Raw genomic sequence first — 20,591 nt, forward strand, 5'->3', positions numbered from 1 at the left:
TTGACACTCGTTCCTTGAACTGCTCCCGTTCCTGGTGCGGTGTCTGACGGGTGCTAATGTCTGGCACAGCAGCCATCTTGTCGAGCTGCCTTCCACGTGCCTGCGTCGTGTTGCACCGCTCACTGGGCCCAGACTCGTCCAGGACTCTTGAGTGTGGATCATGAGGCCTACCCTGCTCCTCAGGCCGAGGCCTGGGAGGCGTTACAACCTCGGCCGAGAGGCCGGTAGAGCTGCGTTTAGGTGCCCCCTTGAACATATTGCCGGTACTAGGGCGTGGCCCCTTGGACATATTACTGGTACAAGGGCGTGGCCCCTCAGGCGAAGACTCTGTAAAAGAACCTTCCAGTACCTCAACACTGTCACCGGAAGGATCCAAGGATTCCTCGGCCTGTAGCTGAGGTAGCCTTGGTGTACGTGCTGGTATGAGAACATGAGTGGTCCCTCCCGCGAGTCTCCCTTGTGGGGTGGAATTGAGAATAGAGGCCCTACCTTGGGCCTGGATCGATGGTAAACAAAGTCTTTCAGGTCCGCTGGAGGTGATTTCTGAAAGAGCTCCCTCCACCTGGCTAGTCTGTTCTTCAGAGACCTTGAGGACAGGCGCTGCACGGTGTACAAGTTTGCCAACCGTGGTCTGGGCCAAGGCAACGTAGGCAGAGGGTGTGGGGGTCTGAAGTTGTAAAGAGCCTGTCGCAGGATGGACACCTGCTGAGCTCTGTGGTAGTCGACATATGCGGGGGAGGAGCGTGGCGCCTGAGGACCGAGAACCTGTATGATAAAAAGACAAAAAAAAGACAGAAGTAGTATCTGCCCGTGGAATTACAATGCCAAATCCAGAGCGCTGGTGAATTTGGCCCGTTCCTGTCGATGCAGGAAAGGGGACTGAGGTGTGGACCTGGAGGGCAGAGTCAGGGTAGCGCATGCTCCCAGGACCGCACATCTGCGTGCCTCTAAATTTAAAAGGGAAGAAGGTTTTTTTCTGGTGAAAAAGGTTCAGTCTCCCATCCCTTGCAAGGGACACCCATTCAGTATGGAGGAAAGGGTACGGGATGTAAGAGTAAGAAAGTATCCCCCTATCTTTGGAAACAGTGGTTATCAAAAGGAAAATAAAAAGGCCAGCTCAGAGCTCCCAGCAACACTACACAGAAAGTGCTGTTTACTGCAATAGTAAATCGCAGATGCCTTAAAAGTTGGAGGAAAGCATAACTCCCAAAAGGTACAACCAAAAGGGTTGAAAAGGGTGCCCAAAGATATAGTAAAAGACTGAATGAGTGTAGTAAAAGGTTCCCACTCACTCAGGAAAACTGATTAAAAATCAAATAGTCCAGCAAAAAGTGCTGGGGGACTCAGAAATGGGGAGTATATTGCACAAAAATGAAATTTTACCTAACAGCGGTGGCCCAATTATTTTAATCACCTCTGAATAGCATTTAAATATCCTGCAGATGCATTCCTCCTTGAGAGTGAGACACTGAAGAATCGGGTTATCTATGCAATTATTGTGGACGCCGTAGAATAATATCATAGGCAATGTTTTATGATTTAATTTAAGTGGTTGTATCAAATGTTTTATGAATAGTGCATCTTTGGAGTGACTGACTGGCTATTTGAAACAGTTATATCTTTATTGGACTGCTTTTCTTTATTATCATGTAGAGGCACTTATGGAATTGGCATTTTAATTACAAGAGTTCACATTTGAATTTCTGGTCAGACTATTTGGAAAATTGGTGTCAAATTATTTTTTGATGAAGAAGCATAATATTTATCCATGACCTTGAGGGCCACCTTCTTGGTAGTGGTAGCTTGTTTGATCTTAATAGAAGTGAATGAGGCATTCTACATGCCAAGGACATTTCTAATTTTTAGATGGGCTACATTTAAAGACTGTATTGCTAAATACAAAACCACCCCACCCAGGACGGCAGAAGAAGCCTTAAGAAAGGATAAGTCATCAAGAGTTATCAAAAAAAGAAGACAGCCACCATTTTAGGTCAATGGTGACCCGTGTGTTATTTAGCACAGCTCTGACAGCAGCCTGCGTGTAAAAATCAGGAAAAGTCGGTAGAAAATATCCACTCCCACCAGCCACTGTAACTAGAAAGTTAGAGAAGTGGAGAAAGGGATACAATGTGTATTGCTAAATACAGTCTGTACATGTAACCCATTTAAACATTTGCAAAAGTATGGAGTGAAGACCATGTTGCCGCCCGGCAGATGTCCCTAACCGGAACCCCCCTTTGCAAAGCTGTAGAGGCAGAGACCGCTCTAGGAAAGTGGGCTCTGATGCCAGGAGGCAATTCTTTGGCTGTGAAATGGTAGCATTCTGCGATACAAAGTATGTTCCATCGCAAAATTGCCTGTTTGGATACAGGTAGGCCCTTTCTTGATATGGAATAGGCTACAAACATTTGTCTGTTTTCCTATATTAAGTGGTCCTTGCCACACAGAAACTGAACTACCTCTTGGGGTCTACCGGTGAAAACGCTCCTCCTCATTGGAGGGGTGCGGAGGTGGGTAGAACTAAGTAATATCTATCACCTGACAAAGATGGAATTTTGACTCCACCTTAGGCAAGAACCCCGGTCTCACCTTGAGTGTTACCTTTTTGCAGGAAAGAAATGGAGAAATGGTGGTTTGCAAGAATGTGCCTGCACCTTGCTGACCAGCCTGGTCGAAGTGATGGCCACCAAAACGGCTGTTTTTGACGTAAGCAGCCGCAATGAACAAGAGCGCCTGACCTTCCCACTGGATTAGAAGATCTGGGCGATGAGGCAACCGGAGCGGTGGGCAGATGGCTAAGTCTAGAAAGTCTGAGTACCATGTCCTCCTCGCCCAATTCGGAGTGATCAGGATTGCTCGAAACCTCCTGCGAACCCACAGGATGACAGGAATCGGAGAGAAGGCATAGTGGAGAGGAAACGTCCAGTCCACCAGAAACGCATCTCCTAGCACGCCGTTCGCAGGGAATTCCCTCAAGCAAAACTGCCTGCACTTCCTATTGGATTCCACTACCGCGGTACCCCAGAGAGAAAAGACCTCCTCTGGGACTTCCTAGCACACTACCCACTCGGGTGAGACGGTGCTGTGCCTGCTCACAGCATCCGCCAAACAGCTCTCTGTCAACCCCAGATGAACTGCCGAGACCGACATCTGTCTCTCTAACAGCCAGAACCAAAGCTACATCGCCTCACTGCAGTGGGGGAGGAAATGCACGCCAACCTGCTTGTTCAGATAATGCTGGCTACTGTATTGTCAGTAAAGATCAGGACATGCGTCCCCTTCAGAGACAGAGCAAATGCCTTCAGGGCTAACCTGTTGATGTGCCACCTGGCTTCAATTGCAGTCCAAAGGACGCTCACCTGCAAGTCCTCGCAGTGAGCGCCCCTACACCTGTCAAGGACGCATCCCTGACCACTCAAACCTGGGGTCATGGAGGCCAGAAGAGTTCCCCGGCTAGTAAATTGCTGCTGCTGGCCAACGAAGAAAGACTGCCGACCACGGACCTGGACACCTTGAGGAGTCCGTCAGGGTTCTGAGGTACTGGGACCACGGACTACGTAGGAGCCATTGTAACTGTCTCGTTCGCAGCCTGGCCTCTGGCATTAGGAAAATACAGGAGACTATGAGGCCTAAAAGGCGGAGGAAAGAAGCCGCTGGTACCCAAGAAGGGGGGGGGGGGTGTCTTTGTCGCATCTTGACCTCAGGGCCTTGACCAAGTTCCTGAGGAAAGACAAATTACAAATTCAAGATGTGGACGTTGAGAGAGATTGTTCACACTCTTGAGTGGCAGTACTGGTTGACGTCCCTAGATTTTAAAGACACTTTCTTCCATGTGCTGATGCATCAAAAGCACAGGAAGTTGCTGAGATTCCTCAGAGAGGACAAGCACTACCAGTTCAAGGTGCTTCCCTTTGGGTTGACATCTGCACCAAGGGTCTTCACCAAGGTCATGGCAGTAGTCGCGGCTCACCTCATGACATCCGGGGTCCACGTATTGCCGTACATGGATGACTAGCAGATCCGTGGGAGGACGGCAGAGGAGGTTTTGTCCCTTCTAGGGGACACTTGCTCACTACTCCACAGGTTGGGCTTCTCCCTGAACTTGAAGAAATCCCACACAACACCAGTTCAGAGACTCCAATTCATCGGAGCAGTCCTAGACACTCAGGCAGGGAAGGCCTTTCTGCCTGAGGAGAGAGTAATCCGCATTGTTAAATGGCGAGACTGTTCCGGAACCACGCCACCAGGAATACCAACCCAACCCTCTCTGCTCGGGCAGTACCGCTTCCACGGCACCCTTCAACAACAGGGCTGGCAGTTCTTCCTGAAGCTCCTGTTCCAGCTGGCAAGGAGGTGGTGGAGTCTGCTCAGTGGTTTTCTAAAGAAGGACAGAAAATAACCCCACTGCATAAGCTCCAGGGCCCAGGTGTCAGAGGTAATCTCTGGCTATTGGGGCCAATGCTCGGACAGCCGTCCTCCAACCATCAAGTTGTGGAAGGGGAAATCAAAGCGGTTTTGAGGATGGAGCAGCTGCTACCGCTGTCTGCTGGCCTCTGGTAAACCCCTATGCCCCTTGCGGAACGCGAGAAACGTCTCTGCCCCATCCTGGCCTGTGGAAGCTGCGCCTTCCTGCCGCAGGGGACATACCACCTATAGCCTTTGCCCCTAGAGGCGAAGCTGAAGGCAGGCTTGGCTGGCTGCTATGCAGCTAGGCCATGCGACTTTGCGGTGAGCTTAGACTACTTGAATTTCTCCAAGTAGTCATCGGCCTTCGGGCCGAAAAGGTATTTCCCCATCAAAGGGCATGTCCAACAACCTGCTCTGGACATTAGGAGGAAACCCAGAGGAGCATAGGTAGACCTGCCTTCTAAGAACCATGGCCGACCACATCAACTGGCCAACGCAGTACGCCATGTCCAGGCCCATTTGCAATGACTACCTGGCCATATCCTTCCCGTCATCCACCAGCTGCATGAGCCCACCCCGTAACTCCCCTTCAGAGGCATATTGGGCTACATGCTCAACGACTTTCCAAAGACCAAAATAATACTTTGCAAAGTCGTACGAACCATTAGCAGCCTTCAAGGTCTTCAAGGGCATGATCCTGGAGAAGATCTTCTTTGTGACAACATCCACTTTCTTGCCCTCCCTGTAAAGTGGCAAAGTGGAAAGAAGCTGCCCTGGTGGATACTGTGGCCATCTGAACAACCAACCCCTCTGGTGGAGGGCGAGAGGAAAGAAAAGATGGATCCCCTCTTGCTGGCCTATACTTGCTAGTCAAGGTAGAATTAACCCGGGGGAAAGGAGCAAAGGCGACTGGCTCGGTTACAGCCGGGTTGTGCAGCATTTTTCTCTCTGTGGTGGTACATTCGTCCAAAATATCAGTGAGTTTGTAGTCCTAGACAGGTACAGAGGAATCATGCAGCCCCAGGGTATCAACTACCCTGTCCTCAAGGTACCTGAATTTCGCATGAGTATATGGCTGGGTTTATTGCAACTCGACATCCAGAGACGTATCCAGCCCACTGGAATCATGCTAAAGCCATGAGGTCTGCCTGATCGGCGAGGTAGTCCACCCCACCAGACCCCGAATACATGGGGTCAACGCCACCCAGGTGGTCTACTTCCTTGGTGCTGAAAATCGACCCAAAGAAATCAGATTGAGAAAGCGGGGTGAAGGATAGATCGCTGATAGTCTGCATCGAGGGCTTGTCGCCCGACAGAGAGGGAAGGGCTGTCAGCGTCAGCAGAATCCAGTGTACCGACGGAGCATCGAGATGAATCCGGCCCTGAAGTTCATGGGCAGGTTCCGGCATCGAAGGCTTGCCCGCCTTTCTCTGTTGATTCTCATGCTGATGGCATCGGTAACAGCGCTTTCTTGGGCCAGGGTCACCAGGTGCCACTGGAGCTACCAGGGCCTGTTTTGAGTTTTTGCATGCACCCACAGCCGCCTTCTGAAACATAGCCAACATTTGTGACTTAAAGTCCTCCCACTTCTACCTGGACGCCGGCCCTTCAGATTACTTACCCCTTTCCGAAGATGACCGAGTCACGTCAGAGGTCGACGAAGTTGAGTGGCTCCGTGAGTGGGACCTTTTCTTCGCCTTGCGCTGGTGCCTACTCTCTCTTTCAGCTGTAGGCCCCTCTGTTTCAGTCTCAGAAGTCTGTACGGTCGATTGTGTCAGTGACTTAGACGCTCCTGAAGAGACTTTGGATTCATTTTGCTACAGGATGTGCACCCCTCAGTGTCGTGACCCGTACCAAAGTACCACACGTAGATGCTGTGCAGGTCGGTCACTGACATCTTGGAGCCGCAATCAGAGCAGCATTTGCCGTCTGAAATCTGACAGGGCAGCTCGCAAAGGAAATATTTGACGAAAAAGGTCGAATGAAGTCAAAGATCAAAATTGAAGAATTTGAAAAATGTGCTAGTGTTCCGCAAGAGCAGCGTGCGGAGCATGTGGAACGCCCCACGTCATGTCCAGAGCCAACGATCGAGCACCGAGGCAAGGCATATCGACAACCGAGTCGAGGTCCACTACGCCCCAAGTCAATGTTTTTTCTGAGCAGCTGGAAGGGGATATCTATCGAATGAGGAATCTGCAGGGGAAAAGCAATCCATTGAATGCCTATTTAATTGCCTAAAATGTATTTTAAAATGTGTCAGACACCTTTGGGTCAGACCATACTCTGGTTAATTAATTGGGTCAATACTTAATTCATTATCCCAGAAAGGATGTCCAACTTCGAAGTGAATAACAAAGTTAGTAGCAGATTCTGGTAGAGAAAGTATCTTTTTTTTTTACCAACTTTATTTAAGTTTTGGAGCACATAGATATGCATACATTAATAATAAACCGATCAATAGCATATATGTAATACTTCTTATATGTCGCTTCCTCATTGCCCCTACTTGGGGTTTCAGCACATTTCAATTGCAGTGTTCATTTATGATAACAATAAAAAGGAAAGGAATAAAAGAATAACATAAATGTTGAACTCCCCCCCTGCCTCCCCACAAGTATCTCCCAACTTAAGGTGAAGAAGTGGTTTGATCCGTTTTATTATTTCAGTCAGATGGATCCTTTCAAGTTCAGTTTTTGATTCCATCAGATGACAGGTATTGCACGGAGCAATCTGGGCTTAAAGTACATCTGCTCTCTGTCGTCTGTGAATTCATGCACTGGTAGCCAAATGTTCAGATATTTGGAATAAGAGCCGTGGGCCAAAGCAGTCACTTTCTCCATGGCCATCACCCCCCATAGCCGCATTCACCACATGGCCATCACTGGCCCATCTTTAGATTTCCATGCCTGGGCGATTGTAATTCTGGCTGCACTCAACACATGCGTAATTAAGGTGGCCGTCGGCCCTGAGTTTGCATAGCAACCCTCCACTGCTTCTCCCAAGAGCACCACTAGCGGGTCAAGAGGGAGCTCCACGCCGGTTATATCTTTAATGTGACTTAGGATCTCTTTCCAGTAGGTTTATGCTAATGGGCAGGACCACCACATATGTATAAGGTCCCCAAGTTGTCCACAGTTCCTCCAACATTCAGGTGGGTATTCTGGATTAATGGCATGTGTGTGTGTGGGCGTCATATATCACCGAAGACAACGTTTATATGCTGCTTCCTTAATCAAGGTGCATTTAGAACTCTTTGCGGCTCTATGCCAAATTTGGCCCCATGTGTCCCAGTCAATTGATCTACCAGGATCCGCTTCCCATTTCCGCATATAAGTGAGATTCTCTTCTGGGTCCCCCTCTCCCACCAGGCGATATAATCTAGTTATTCCCTTATCTGGGTGGCCTTCCTGTATGGTTAACTCCACTCCTGGAGGGATCCTAGTTGCCCCTCTTTCACTCATTGCATTTGAGACCCAGTGTCTGAGTTGAACATAGTGGAATTGCTCCTGTTCTGGGATATTGAATCTGGTTTTGTATTCTTCGAATGTCAGGGGTATCCCATTTGCATAGAGATCTCCTAAGACCATGCTGCCTTCCCTGCCGCCCCAGTTAGCCCAGAAGTTAGCATGTGTTCCAGGGGTAAATTCTGGGTTGTAAGCTACTGACGTAAGAGCCCCCCCCTTTGATCTTGTTTCTCAGGACCCTGTCCCAATACCACAGGGTAGTTCTGGTTGATTCCAACAGTTGGCCCCCTTTTTCCCTATGTCGTGTGGCGAGGAAGCCGATACCTCCCAGGGCCAACTTAGTTGCCAATTTTTCGAGTATCACCCACTGGTTCGGTGTCTCCCCCGCAGACCATTGCAGCATAGGAGCTATCTGTGCTGCCCACAAGTACCTACGGAGGTCCGGAACCCCCAATCACCCCAGGACCTGCGGCCCAAATAATACTTTCTTGGGAACTCTCGGCCCCCCCCCCCCATATGAAATTCATCACCTCTTTCTGTAGTGTTTGGATGGCTGGGTTTGGGATTCGTATTGGGAGAGCGCCAACTACATATAAGAATTTAGGAAGTAGGGTCATCTTATCTGCTGTAATGCATGCTAACCAGGACAGTTCTTGTAATTGCCAACGTTTTAATTCTTTCGTCAGTGTTTTCAGGAGGTCTGGGATATTAGCTCTGTATAACCTGTCATATTTGGGGGTCAGTTGAATTCCAAGATATTTAACTGCCTTGTGTTCCCATTTCAGGGGGTATAGGTTTTCCCAAATCGGGATTTGCTCCGGCCTCTCTGTAATATTAAGAGCTTTAGATTTGGGATAGTTAATATGGAACCCAGAGACATTGGCAAATTTCTTCAGTAGGTGTATGGCTGCTGGTAGAGAATGTGCAGTATCTTTTAAGAACAAGAGAATGTCATCTGCGTAAAGTGCCACCTTCTGCGGACCTGTATTGCCCACTTCGACCCCTTGGATATCTGGATGGCTACGAACTTGGCATGCAAACGGCTCAATAGCCATAGCAAAGACCAGGGGCGATAATGGGCATCCCTGTCTCGTGCCTCTTTGGATGGGGATGCTTCCTGTGAGTTTTCCATTAATCAATAGCTTAGTGGATGGGTCTGTGAAGTTGGCCATTACCATACGGATAAAGAGCGGGCCACATCCGAACTTTTCAAGAGTCAGGCGTAGGAAGCCCCAGTGTAAACTATCAAAAGCTCTGGAGGTGTCCATGGCTGCCACTGAAAATTTCTGGTTTGTCCTCCGTCCCCAGTCGATTACATTTATGGCTCTGCGGATATTATCGTATGTGTGTCGCCCCCTCACAAACCCAGCTTGATCTGAGTGAATTATTTCGGGTTATATCATTGCCAGTCTCCGGGCCAATATCATGGAATATATCTTTGCATCTCCATTTGGTAAAAGATCGGACGGTAGCTAGCACAGTCCAATGGGTCCCTGTCTGGTTTCAACAATAATATTGTGGTTGCTGGTCTCATATCTCCAGATGTGCGCCCCTTATCTCTAATAAAATTAAATAGGCAGGTAAGGGGACCTATCAGTGTGGTTCTAAAGGTTTTATAATATGCATTGCAGAGGCAATCTGGGCCTGGTGTTTTATGCCCTTTCAGTGCCCTTATAGCATCCCCCACCTCTTCCTCCGTTATGGGGCCTTCCAATTGCTGTTTATCCATCTCACTAATTTGTGGTAAGTCTACCTTGTCTAGGAATGCAATCTGCTCATCCTCCTTTAAGTTTTCTTTCTTTAAGTTATTGGTGTAATATGAGATCAGAACCTCCTCTATTTCTCCTTCTCCCCTCACTACCTCCCCGTGGCCATTACGAAGTTGTGTTACTCGATTCCTAAAGGTCTGGTGTCTCAATTTGGCAGCAAGAAACCGATTAGCTTTGCCTCCGTGTATGTAATAAAATTGTTTAGTTTGTACCAGAAGGCGTGCTGCGTCGTCTGCTAGGTGAGTTTCTAAGGCCGCTCTGGCTTTTTTCAAATCCCGCCAAGCCTTCTGTGAACCTTTGTCTTTGTAGACCACCTCTCCCTTATGTATCTTGGCTTCCATGTTGTGCCTTACCCTCTCCCGACTTTTGATGTAATTCGAGGTTTGTGCAATTAATTCCCCCCTTATTATCGCCTTGCTGGCATCCCAAATGGTTGACCAATCCAACCCCGGGGTCTTGTTTTCCCGGAAATAGTTCTGCAGGGTTTGTTCAATACTTGTTCGGACCAATTGGTCCTTCAATATTACCTCATTCAGTCGCCAGGGTTTGTGAGACCGTTGTTGTGAGCAAGCCAATTCTACACTCAAGAGTACCGGGGCATGGTCTGAGAGGCAACGCACCCCAATTTCTAAGCCTGTAACTTGTGGGACAACTGTTTCGGAGATTAGTATCATATCAATACGGGAGTAACCCGTGTACCGCTGAGTAGTGGGTATATGCCCTCTTCTGTGGGTTAAAGAAACGCCAGGATTCTAAAAGGTGCAGTTCTCTCCGAAATTTCGCCAGGGCTTGTCTAAATGTGTGATCATTAGGGGTAGCCGGTAGAGTCTTATCCATTGTTGCATCCATCACCCCATTAAAGTCACCTCCAATCAAAAATTTTCCTATTCCCCATTCTGCTATTTTAGGCAGCAAGTCAAGTATAAAGTGGTTTTGTTTTATATTGGGGGCATAGATCGAGATCAGAGTCACCAGCTGGCCCACCAGTTCCCCCCCCCCCCCAACATCAGGAAGCGCACATCTGGGTCTTTTTTAACAAATCTTCTCTCAAATTTTACATTTTTGCGATTAAAATGCCCACTCCCCGCTTTTTAGTTCCACTAGAAGCTAGATATTGTATAGGAAAGGCTCTGTGTCTCAGCCTCAACTCATCTTCAGGAAGAAGGTGTGTCTCCTGCAACCATACCACCGAGGCGTGCATATCAACCAGCCTGGTCAGCATGGACTTCCGCTTAATTGGGGAGTTGAGCCCTTGAACATTCAGCGACACAAGTGTCAATTCAGCCATTATCATATATTAGCCCTCATGCCCTTTCTTTATGATCCAACTGAACATTGTTGTAGATATAGCATGTATGTCATTCACTTCTTCACCAAAGAATAGAAAGTATGAATACCCATTCTCCCCCCAACTTTTAAACTAAAATGTTCAAATAACTGTCTCACCATAGTACGTTCACACTAAATCACTGGGTTCCATTCACCCGGGAAATTTAAGTTCCGGTTCCCCCCCCCTACCTTTTCCCTTTTCTTTTCTACCTCATTGTATTCATTCCTTTTTTCCTTTTTTTCCATAAAGTGAGCTTGCTTCGGGCAATAAAGTCAATGCATAGGCCATTTCAATTGCAGAGCCCATCCTTCTCTTTAGAGATTCCGGTATATCAGATTTTAAGTGAATGGTCCCACATCGCGAATGTTCAGCCGTTGTTCAGGTGGGCTCAGAAGGTTTCTGTTCTTTGATACGTCCGCGCGGACGGGAGTGTCTCAGATTCCTTTGGCCCATCCCATGTCTGCCTTCTGATTCTCCGCTCCGGGATGGGGACTCCTCATTGTCAATGAAGTTGCCTCTTTCGTCTTCTTGCATGGGGTCCACCTTCTCTTCCTCTTTAGAAATAGAATGCCGCTTGCCTTTCAATGCAAGCCGTAGGCAAGTTGGGTGTCCCCATCGGTATCGCACGCCCTTAGTTCTCAGCCAGTCTGTGACTACCCTCGGTTTCTTTCTTTTGGCAAGCGTCGCTTGGGCCAGATCCTGAAACAGTTGAATCGGAATTGAACGGAACCTGATGGGTTCTTTTTTCCGGGCTGCCCGCATAATGTCCTCCTTCAGTGTGTACAGATGTATCCGGGTTAGAACATCAGGAGTCAGGTTCCTATTAAGTTGAAATGTGGAGTATACTCTGTGCGTCTGATTGAGCACTATTTCTTTATTTTCTTCTTCTGTGTCCAAGATGTGACGGAACAGGTCAGTCACGTATTGCTGTAGGTCAGAGTCCGGTATCGATTTCGGAATTCCACAAATTTGTATATTGTTTCGCCTAGATCTATTTTCGGAGTCTTCTTGCTTGCTCTGCATTTGTTCCATCTGCTGTTCTAATTCTGTGACTCTACTTGTAAAAACATCGTGATCATGACCCTGCTCAGTTATCACCGTTTCTATTTCATCAACTCTCTTTTCCACGGCCAGGACTCCTTTATTGAGGTCTGCGATGGACTTTCTTTTATATCTTTTTTGAGTTCCAACAGCACCTCTAGTAGGTCCGATTTCCGGATAGGTGGATCTTCAGAGTCTTTTGCCCCCTCCGGAGGGGGATTATGCACTTGGGCTGTCGCTTGCAGTTGGTTGCGTTTCTGGGAGTCTGCTGTCTGCAACATGGCTTTGATATCACCAGAGCCCTGACCTTTACCTTTTGTCATTTGTTTGGTCATCCTGGGCTACGTGCGTTGTTTTGTTGTCCCTTAAGCTGTGGCCCAGAAAATCCCAAATGATGAGCTTTCAGGGGGGCAATCAACTTAATTTTCGTATCAGGGTATGGTGGCGTGATACGGGGACCCCAAAAGTATTATCCAGATTAGTTATTCGGAGCTCTCCAGAGGCCCCTTACGGGAATCGCCACACGCTTGTCCGCCTGCATAGCCCAGAATGTTATCAGGGGTCTCCAGGTAGGGTGGGTGCCCCGCACTGTGGTCAATTCCACCCTCAGTTGGTCTGTTCACCTCCAGTTCCCGTCTCTGTCACTCAACATGGAGCTGCTGCTTCGATATAGTCCTGCCAGGCTCTGAAGTGTGTGGGTTCTCGTCGCTGTGGCGGGCCGGGGGAGGAGGGGAGGAAACCACAGGTCGCCCAACTTGCCTTCGCGGACGCCGAGTTGTTGGGTCGTCCGCGGTTCCAAGAGGCGATCACCGACACTTTGGATTCCGCTGTGCCGCCATGCGGCGCTGTATTCCTGGAGTCCCGCGGTCCTCCTCACCAGGCGAGGACCTCGGAAGCCGCCATCTTGGGCAACCACTGTTGCAAGCGAATCGAGTCTCCGTATAGTGTTCAGCTGCTTTAGTCGTTACCTTTCCTGCCAGCGTCCGTTCGCCTCTCTCCGCCTCACAGTGTCAGGGGAGCCGGCCTCTCAATTCGTCCAGACTACTGCATCCTCTCCCCAACTGGGAGACCTTCTCTGGGTCCGGTGGTACGAAATTGCCCCACAGGGGCATAGTAGCAGGATGGCGCCAGCAGTGCTCGGTCCAGCATCAAAGTCGCAAGCCCCTGATCCGAGCGACCTAAAGGCGAGTGTTCCGACGCCTCCGGGGACCTGCCCGGTTGAATTCGTTCTGTACCAATGTCCTCATTCACAGCCTGCAGCTGAGTCACAGGCGTCGCAGGGAAGACACCCAGTCCCATCCGCCATCTTGTTTTCGGGCTTCCAAATTCAAAACTTCATTTTCTTCGTCGTATGGGCTTCAATGCTGGCCCAAGTCGCAGCTTCTGCTCACTGAGGCTTCGGACGCCCGCTAGGGTGTTTTAAGGGGTCGGGTACATATTTTTAGGGGGTTTAGAGGTCTTGGGAAGGGAAGGAAGCACGGAGCTCACCGAGGAGGCATCCAATGGCGCCCTCGGCGGCCACACCCCTCGCAAGTATCTTTTTTTAAAAGAAAACGTTTTCTTGGACATGAAGAGATAGCACATGCGATAACGCCTACAACACTTCCCCATATTTAGCAATAGCCTTCACTTTGCATTTGTATACCCCAAGTACCATGTCCATCGGGTAGACTTTGTAAGAATTTGCAACTTGCTTTTCAAAATGGCTAGCCCCAACAAGTCAGGAGGAAAAAAAACGACTTTGCCTCAGGATCATCCCCCTCCCTTCTGAAGCACTCCCTTGTGCATCCTCTTCTCAAGTGACCCACAGCTGATCCATCCTGTCCTGCTAACTATCGCCCAATGTCCATTACTTCCTTTCTGGGCAAACTCATGGAAAAGCTGGCCATCTCTCAGCTTAACTTTCATTCCGCTTCTGTTGGCTGTCTCCATGACCATCAGTCTGGCTTCAGAGCTGCCAGAAGCATGGAAACTGCTCTCCTGAACATCCGTGAAGATCTGCTCTCCAACCATGACTCTAACATTCCCTCTGTCCTCATCCTATTCTTTCTCTCTTCTGCCTTCGACAAAGTCAACCATACCATCCTGCTCAACAGTCTCCGTGATAATCTGGGTATCACTGATCAGGCTCTGGCCTGGGTGACCTCTTTCCTCTCTGATCGACCCTCCCAGGTCCAATTTGGGTCCTTTCTATCTTCTACCTTCCTCTCTACCTGTGGTGTTCCCAGGGCCCTAACCTCACGCCCTGGATTTTCAAGCAATACCTCTGCAACTAATCCAGAACAGAACTGCGAGACTTGTCCTTAGCCTCAAGCCCTGGGATCGTATCTCTCCAGCTCTGAAATCTCTCCCTTAGCTCCCAGTGGATGTAAGGATTAAATTCAAACCCCTCTGCATTGTCCACAAGGCTTACTGGGACCTGGGTCCAAAATGCCTTCAGCTATCCCTCTGCAAATACCTCCTCTCCCGAGATCTTCACTCCTCTAGCTCCAACTCCCTCAGGTCAGTTTTTTTTCTAAGAAACAAGCTGGGGGTAGATCTCTGTCTTTGGCTGGGGCCTACCTCTGGAATAGCCTCCCCCCCACTATAAAACTTGAGGAGAACCCTCTCTGGTTCCGCAAGCACCTCAAGACCTTCCTCTTAGATTCTGCATTCGCTCCCCCTCTCCCCTGCTGATCTGCTCTCTCTTGGCAATGTGCACCTGGCCACCCTCTGTCCGCTGGGCCCAGGTACCTGCTCCCCCTGCCACCCTGCTGCACTGCCTCCTGGCCACCCCTTGCACTGGGACTGTACCTGTACCCATACAGTCCCCCACCTCCTCATTCTCTTCTTTTTCTGCACTCATCAGACTTACCCAGTCTGCTGCCGTAAACGCAGCACTTGTCACTTGCTGGCTGAACTACCACTGTTTATTGCCTCTATTATCTATTTATTTTTATTTATTATTATTTATCTGTTTCTCCTCTTCCCCGCACTCTCCCCCTTCCATGCACTTTTCCCCGTTCCCATGCACTTACACGTTCTCGATGTCATTGGGCCTAGTAAGATCGTCGTTGTTTTCTCCCCTGTTCCCCACCCTTGACTTGTCGTGCTCTAAAACACTTGTGTATGAGCGCGATACAAATAAACTATCGTATCATATCAGGTAATTAAGTGAAGTGGTGAAACTTAAGGGTTGATTCCCATCAAAGACAGACATTTAAAAGTTGTTTAACTAGCTGTATTCATTTGACATTTCCAATTCTTTTTGATCTATCCAACTTCCCCAAACAAATCTCTTGCTCCTTTTGAAATCCTACAGAACTCAGCCTATTCTTATATTTTGCATGATGGCCTTGCATTTAAATGCATCATTATTAAACAGCAAAGCAAGATCATAGAAGAACGATTATGGGAGTTACTGGTACAGCGCAGCATGCTGTCATAGGGCAGCCTCTGAGGACTATAGGGCTACACAGAGGTTGGTGAAAGTCCACCAGGAGCAGTCATAAGTAGCTTAGAGTTTGGTTAAATCTTACAGGCCTAAGGCATCCTCAATATGACCTTCAATATGACCTTTGGAGAAGCAGGCAAAAGCCTTAAGTCGAAAGGAATACTTGAATTACTTTCTTATACCTTCTGGATACCACACTTCACTCACATGATCTAAAATATATGCTCTACTTGCTCTTGCTTACAAGCAACATCCTACATTTTGGAGGGGTTTGTGTGTGTGTTATGCACACATTTAAAGAGCTCTGGGGAGCATGTAGGCAAGGGTGGTTTGTGTGCCTGTGCATCTTCCTATAGCTCTCTCTCTCACTTTGAAATCTGCCACAACAGCCATTTGTAATGTAGCACTTCACATTGACCTATAAAGTCTTACCTTTTTGTTTCTTTACATTGTAATGTAAATTCAAGAAATGCTTTGGGGCACTTCAATTCATAAAGCTGCAATGCCCAAGTCCCTTAATGTACACCACTGCTAGGTGCAGCTCTTTGAACAAAAGCAATAAAATCAAATTAAAAACACAATCTCCTTTTTTCCTACAAGTGCTTCACCTCTGGGCGCGCTTGTGTCATGAATGTTAGAAGAACCAGGTCATTGGATACGTTGGTGCCAAGGAATTTATGCCATTTTTGATGGCATTACATACGTGAATTTTATTAAAATAAAAACTAAACATTGAATCACACAAAGAATTTGAATTTAATTTCCTTGTTTCCCTTTTCAATTAACAATGGAATAACTCAAGAAAGATGTTCAGGAGTACAACTCTGCGTACCTTGTTCCAAAATGAACCATAAGAATAAGGCCAATCTTTTGCTTTACAGCTACAAGACATTCAGAATGTATGTTATACACATCAATATTTGGGCTTTTTATTTCATGTCTTTTGCTGATTTGACAAATCAAAAATAAGAAGTATATTTTTAAACCCATGGATAATCATGCACCCACCACTACTTACCTGATGCAGTAATTCTTCAAATCAGTGCTTTCTTCTGTTTTTACAATGGCACTGCTTACAGGACAAATGCTTGAGTAACTACTTATTTGAACTGTCGTCTCTGGCTCCTTTTTGACTGAAAAGTAAAAGGAAGAAGATGCATAAACAACAAAACAAAAATGTAAATAATTGTTTATGCATGACATGTTTGCACGCTGTTCATGCCAAGAATTGTCTCACTTGTTTGGGAACTAGACTACCTGTGCTCGTTGGGTTTGGCCTAATCTGGCTTACTGCACTCGTGCCATTTCACAGGGGTTAGTACACATCTGGGATTCCAGCGGGGCAGATCAGTAGACTGCAGAAGGCCCAGAATGCGGCGGTCAGACTGGTGGGTCATCTAGGAAAAAGGGACCATGTGTTGGCCCTACGTAGATCTTTACACTGGCTGAAAGTGGAAGATCGAGTTAAATTCAAAATAGCCTGCCTGATGTACAGATGCGTCAATGAAACGGCACTGAAATAGCTCACCGCCAGTGTGTGCTGCTATCACCCAACAAGTTATGACATGATATAGCATTTGTAACACGCCTATACACAAGAGATCTAACGTCTGGAGGCAAAAGGTTGATGTGTGTACCTCGAGCTAAAAGGGTCTCTAAAGGCGACATGAGATTTGGGGTATTTGGCGCAGATTGTGGAATCCGTTACCAGGAGAGATCCGGGCATGCAAATCTATGGAGGTGTTTAGAAAGAGGCTAAAAACCTTTTTATTGAAATAATTGAAGTAAGCCACAATCCAGATGTAATATCTACACACTCTACTTCTTTTGCATAGAGAACATCAGCGCCCGAATGCAGTGGAGTCCGTTTGGTGCGTGTAAGAAATGCGCAAAATCAAAAAATCTAAATCAAATCGAGTAAAGGGATCCTGCTAATAGAGGGACTACACTTCAAAGAAGTGCAAGATAGGAAGGACATTACGAGTTTCTGGCAGCCTTAGAATATGTCATGTGCAATCACCATGGAAGGAACACAGGCTATGTTCATTGGGATCCCATGTTCCCTGTATAAAATGCACCTGTCATTAAACTCTACTCCCCACATTCTCTACCTCGCCCTACACCATCTTCTCCGCCAGTCTCCTAATGTACTCTTGCTTGCATTTATCCATTCTCATCTTGTTGCCCGATTCCCCAATCTCCTAGCCCCTGTATCCCTTTTTTGATTGCCCAGCCGCTCGCTTCTCCTACCCCTCCCACAGCTGATACTGTACTAAACACACTGTTTTCCCTCGTCATTATCCTCAGTTTTGCTTTTACATTTCCATTCCCTTTTTGAGCTTCCTTTTCATCTGCTAACGGCTATATTTGCGCTGGAGGCAGGCTGAACATGTGGTAACTGCCTCCCACCCTTTGGAAATGCCCTTGCCCAACGTGTTTATATACGAACTAGCCATTTCCGGCGTAACATATGCCGTTCTAGCATATCTTAAAGGTCAATATCGGCCGGTAATTCATAGGGTCACTTCTGTTCCCCTTCTTAACTATCAGAATTATCCCTGATCGCTTTCAGGAAGGGGTTGTAGGTCTGTGTGACTTAAGGTCATTGAAAAGGCTAAACATATAGGTAACTGTCTTCTTTTCAATTTGAAAGGCATATTAGTATCAGATGCAATGAGAGGTATGTGCGGTATAAGAACAGTATCTAAGTTCCATCAATTCCACGCGCCTCTTCGATGTGTCTTTGTAGACGCGCTATTGTCAACCTTGTTCCATTGCAGAGTCCATGTGAGGACATAAGATCGTGCGTAGTAGCATAATTACAGCACGTACTTTTCGTTTTAGCTCATGAGAAGGCATTCTTCCTACAGCGTTTCGCTCTTTCGAGACTGAAATGTTGAGCTCGTAATTAACTGTTCAGTGAAACTGGAACCGTCGTGCCCTGTGTGAAGAGAAGTAGGGGCGGAAAGAATTAACTTGAAATTATTCTGAATGTTTGAGATAGTGGAAGATGACTGCGTAGAACTATGCTCCTTCGGTTTGTTAAAATTATAGCTGTTGTTGAATTGGAAGGGCAAACAGAGGTGCACTTTGCCATTTGGACAACAGAGGGCAACCTAACAATGATAAATTGCATCAGCTGAGTATGGAAATTTACCAAAGCTTTTTATATATATAGATTGATTAGACTGAACAGAGAGGGGGCCATCCCATAGCTCGAGCTAAACTGCATCACTGACCTTAACCAATGTAATAGTGATTATTTATTTATTTGAATGTATAAAGCGCGCAACGGCCCTGAGGCACTGTGGCGCTGTTACAGAAGAGTCATAGCAGGATTAACTTAGGTACAGAACAGTGATACAATTTGATACAGAAAAAAAAACAGCACAGACCTGAACATTTGTATAGGCATTTACAGAATTACAAATGGTAAATTCAGGGGTTACATGGGTAATATCTGAAGGAGATGCCTAGTTGAAGAGCTTAGTTTTTAGTGCTCTTCAGAAGGCAGTGAGGGATGTTTCCATCCTGAGAGGGGGTGGCAGGGCATTCCAATTTTTGGGCGCTAGCACAGGAAAGCTCGCTCCACCGACTTTGGCTCTTTTAAAGGTGGGGACCGTGAGCTGGTGGGAGTACTGGGTCAGTTTTGGTGCAAGTGAGTTTACCCTGTGAATTATTTCTGACAGATACAGGGGTGCAGAGTGGAAGAGGCATCTATGGGTGATGGTGAGGGTTTTGAATAGAATACGCTCTTTAACTGGAAGCCAGTGGGCGTCTCGTCTGGCCTGGGAGATGTGCTCCCTCCTAGAAATGCTTAGAGCCACTCTAAGAGCATTATTTTGGGTGATTTGCAATTTGTTAAGATTTTTGGATGAGGTGTCTAAGAACAATATGTTACATTAGTCCAGCTACTTTGATTGCTGGATTAACGTTTTTGATATATCCTTGACTAAAACATCATGCGTTAGGTTGGACAAAGTGTCAAACTGATGTTAGCCAGATCTGCCCTTCCATGGTGAATACAGTGTGTCAAATAAGTATAGCGGACGTTGGTTTGCCTGCCAAGGGTTTAGTCAAATTGATTCTCACCCGGTGACGGAAGCATGTAGCCCCTATTGTACGGTCTAATCCTGTGGATGTTAAGAAGTCAATGTTCATAAGTAACGGGAACATTGGTAAATCTCGCTGATAAGCCTATGGCCTCACAAATGAAGAAGGAGCAGAGGATGCCTGAGATTTTGGACCTTAAGTTGAGAAGTTGAATTATGGACCAAAGAAATGTTATTTAACCTAACATTACCAAGCCAGAGCAGTGGGAGTCTAGGCAGTCTTTTAAGAACAAGGTTCCATAAGAACCCTGTAACACCATGACGCAGACCCATAGTGTCTGGATGGGGTTCCATCCTCGAGCCACTCTGTACATTTGTCGACATCTTTCCGCAACCTATCAGCAGGAATATAGCAACATATCCAAGAGATACTATTGTCACCATTAAACTCTTTGAGGGTTTGCCATTTGATCCAGTTCAGAATCTCTTGGTAACAGTGGATATACAATCTTTCTATACACATCCCCCAAGAAGAGGCTATAGAAAAGATCAGAGTAGCCCTAACACATGGCGCTACTCAACAAAGAGTTCCAGCTCAATTTATCATAGATCTGATGAGCATTGCCCTAAAGAAAGATTTCTTGGAATTCGAAAACCAATACTACCTCAGATCCGAGGTACAGCAATGAGAGCAGCATGTGTTCCAAGCCTAGCAATTCTATATATGGCAGCTTTTGAGAAGTATGTTCTCACAGAAAGGAATCCCTATGAATTAAAGATTACCAACTGGTATAGATATATAGATTACATCATCTTTATCTGGAGTGGCTCAAAGGAGTCTTTAAATTATTTCCTTAACTGCCTGAATGGCAGTCACCCCACCATCAAATTCACTATGGAGGCAGACAAAGAACAAATGCACTTTCTTGACATTAAAGGGGAGAATGGACAGTTGAAATGTTCGCTGTTCAAAAAACTCACAAGACAGAAATACCATGCTCCATTATAACAGCTTCCAACCAAGGTCATTAAAGGATGGAAAGTCCTTTCAGTCAATTTTTACAACTGAGATGAAACTGCACATCCATTGAGGAC

General features: G+C 46.9%; 1 protein-coding gene across 4 annotated transcripts in view; it reads right to left on the reverse strand.

The window, feature by feature from the left end:
• Positions 1-20,591, reverse strand: part of YEATS2 (YEATS domain containing 2) — a 1,971,885-nt gene that overhangs the window by 501,342 nt on the left and 1,449,952 nt on the right. For all 4 annotated transcript variants that reach the window (XM_069617830.1, XM_069617832.1, XM_069617831.1 and 1 more), the window contains one exon: positions 16,463-16,577. In XM_069617830.1, coding sequence (XP_069473931.1) covers positions 16,463-16,577 — 115 coding nt within the window. The remainder of the gene's footprint in view (positions 1-16,462; positions 16,578-20,591) is intronic.

Source organism: Ambystoma mexicanum, chromosome 10 (assembly GCF_040938575.1).
Source record: "Ambystoma mexicanum isolate Mex_15411 chromosome 10, UKY_AmexF1_1, whole genome shotgun sequence".
NCBI lineage: Eukaryota > Metazoa > Chordata > Amphibia > Caudata > Ambystomatidae > Ambystoma > Ambystoma mexicanum.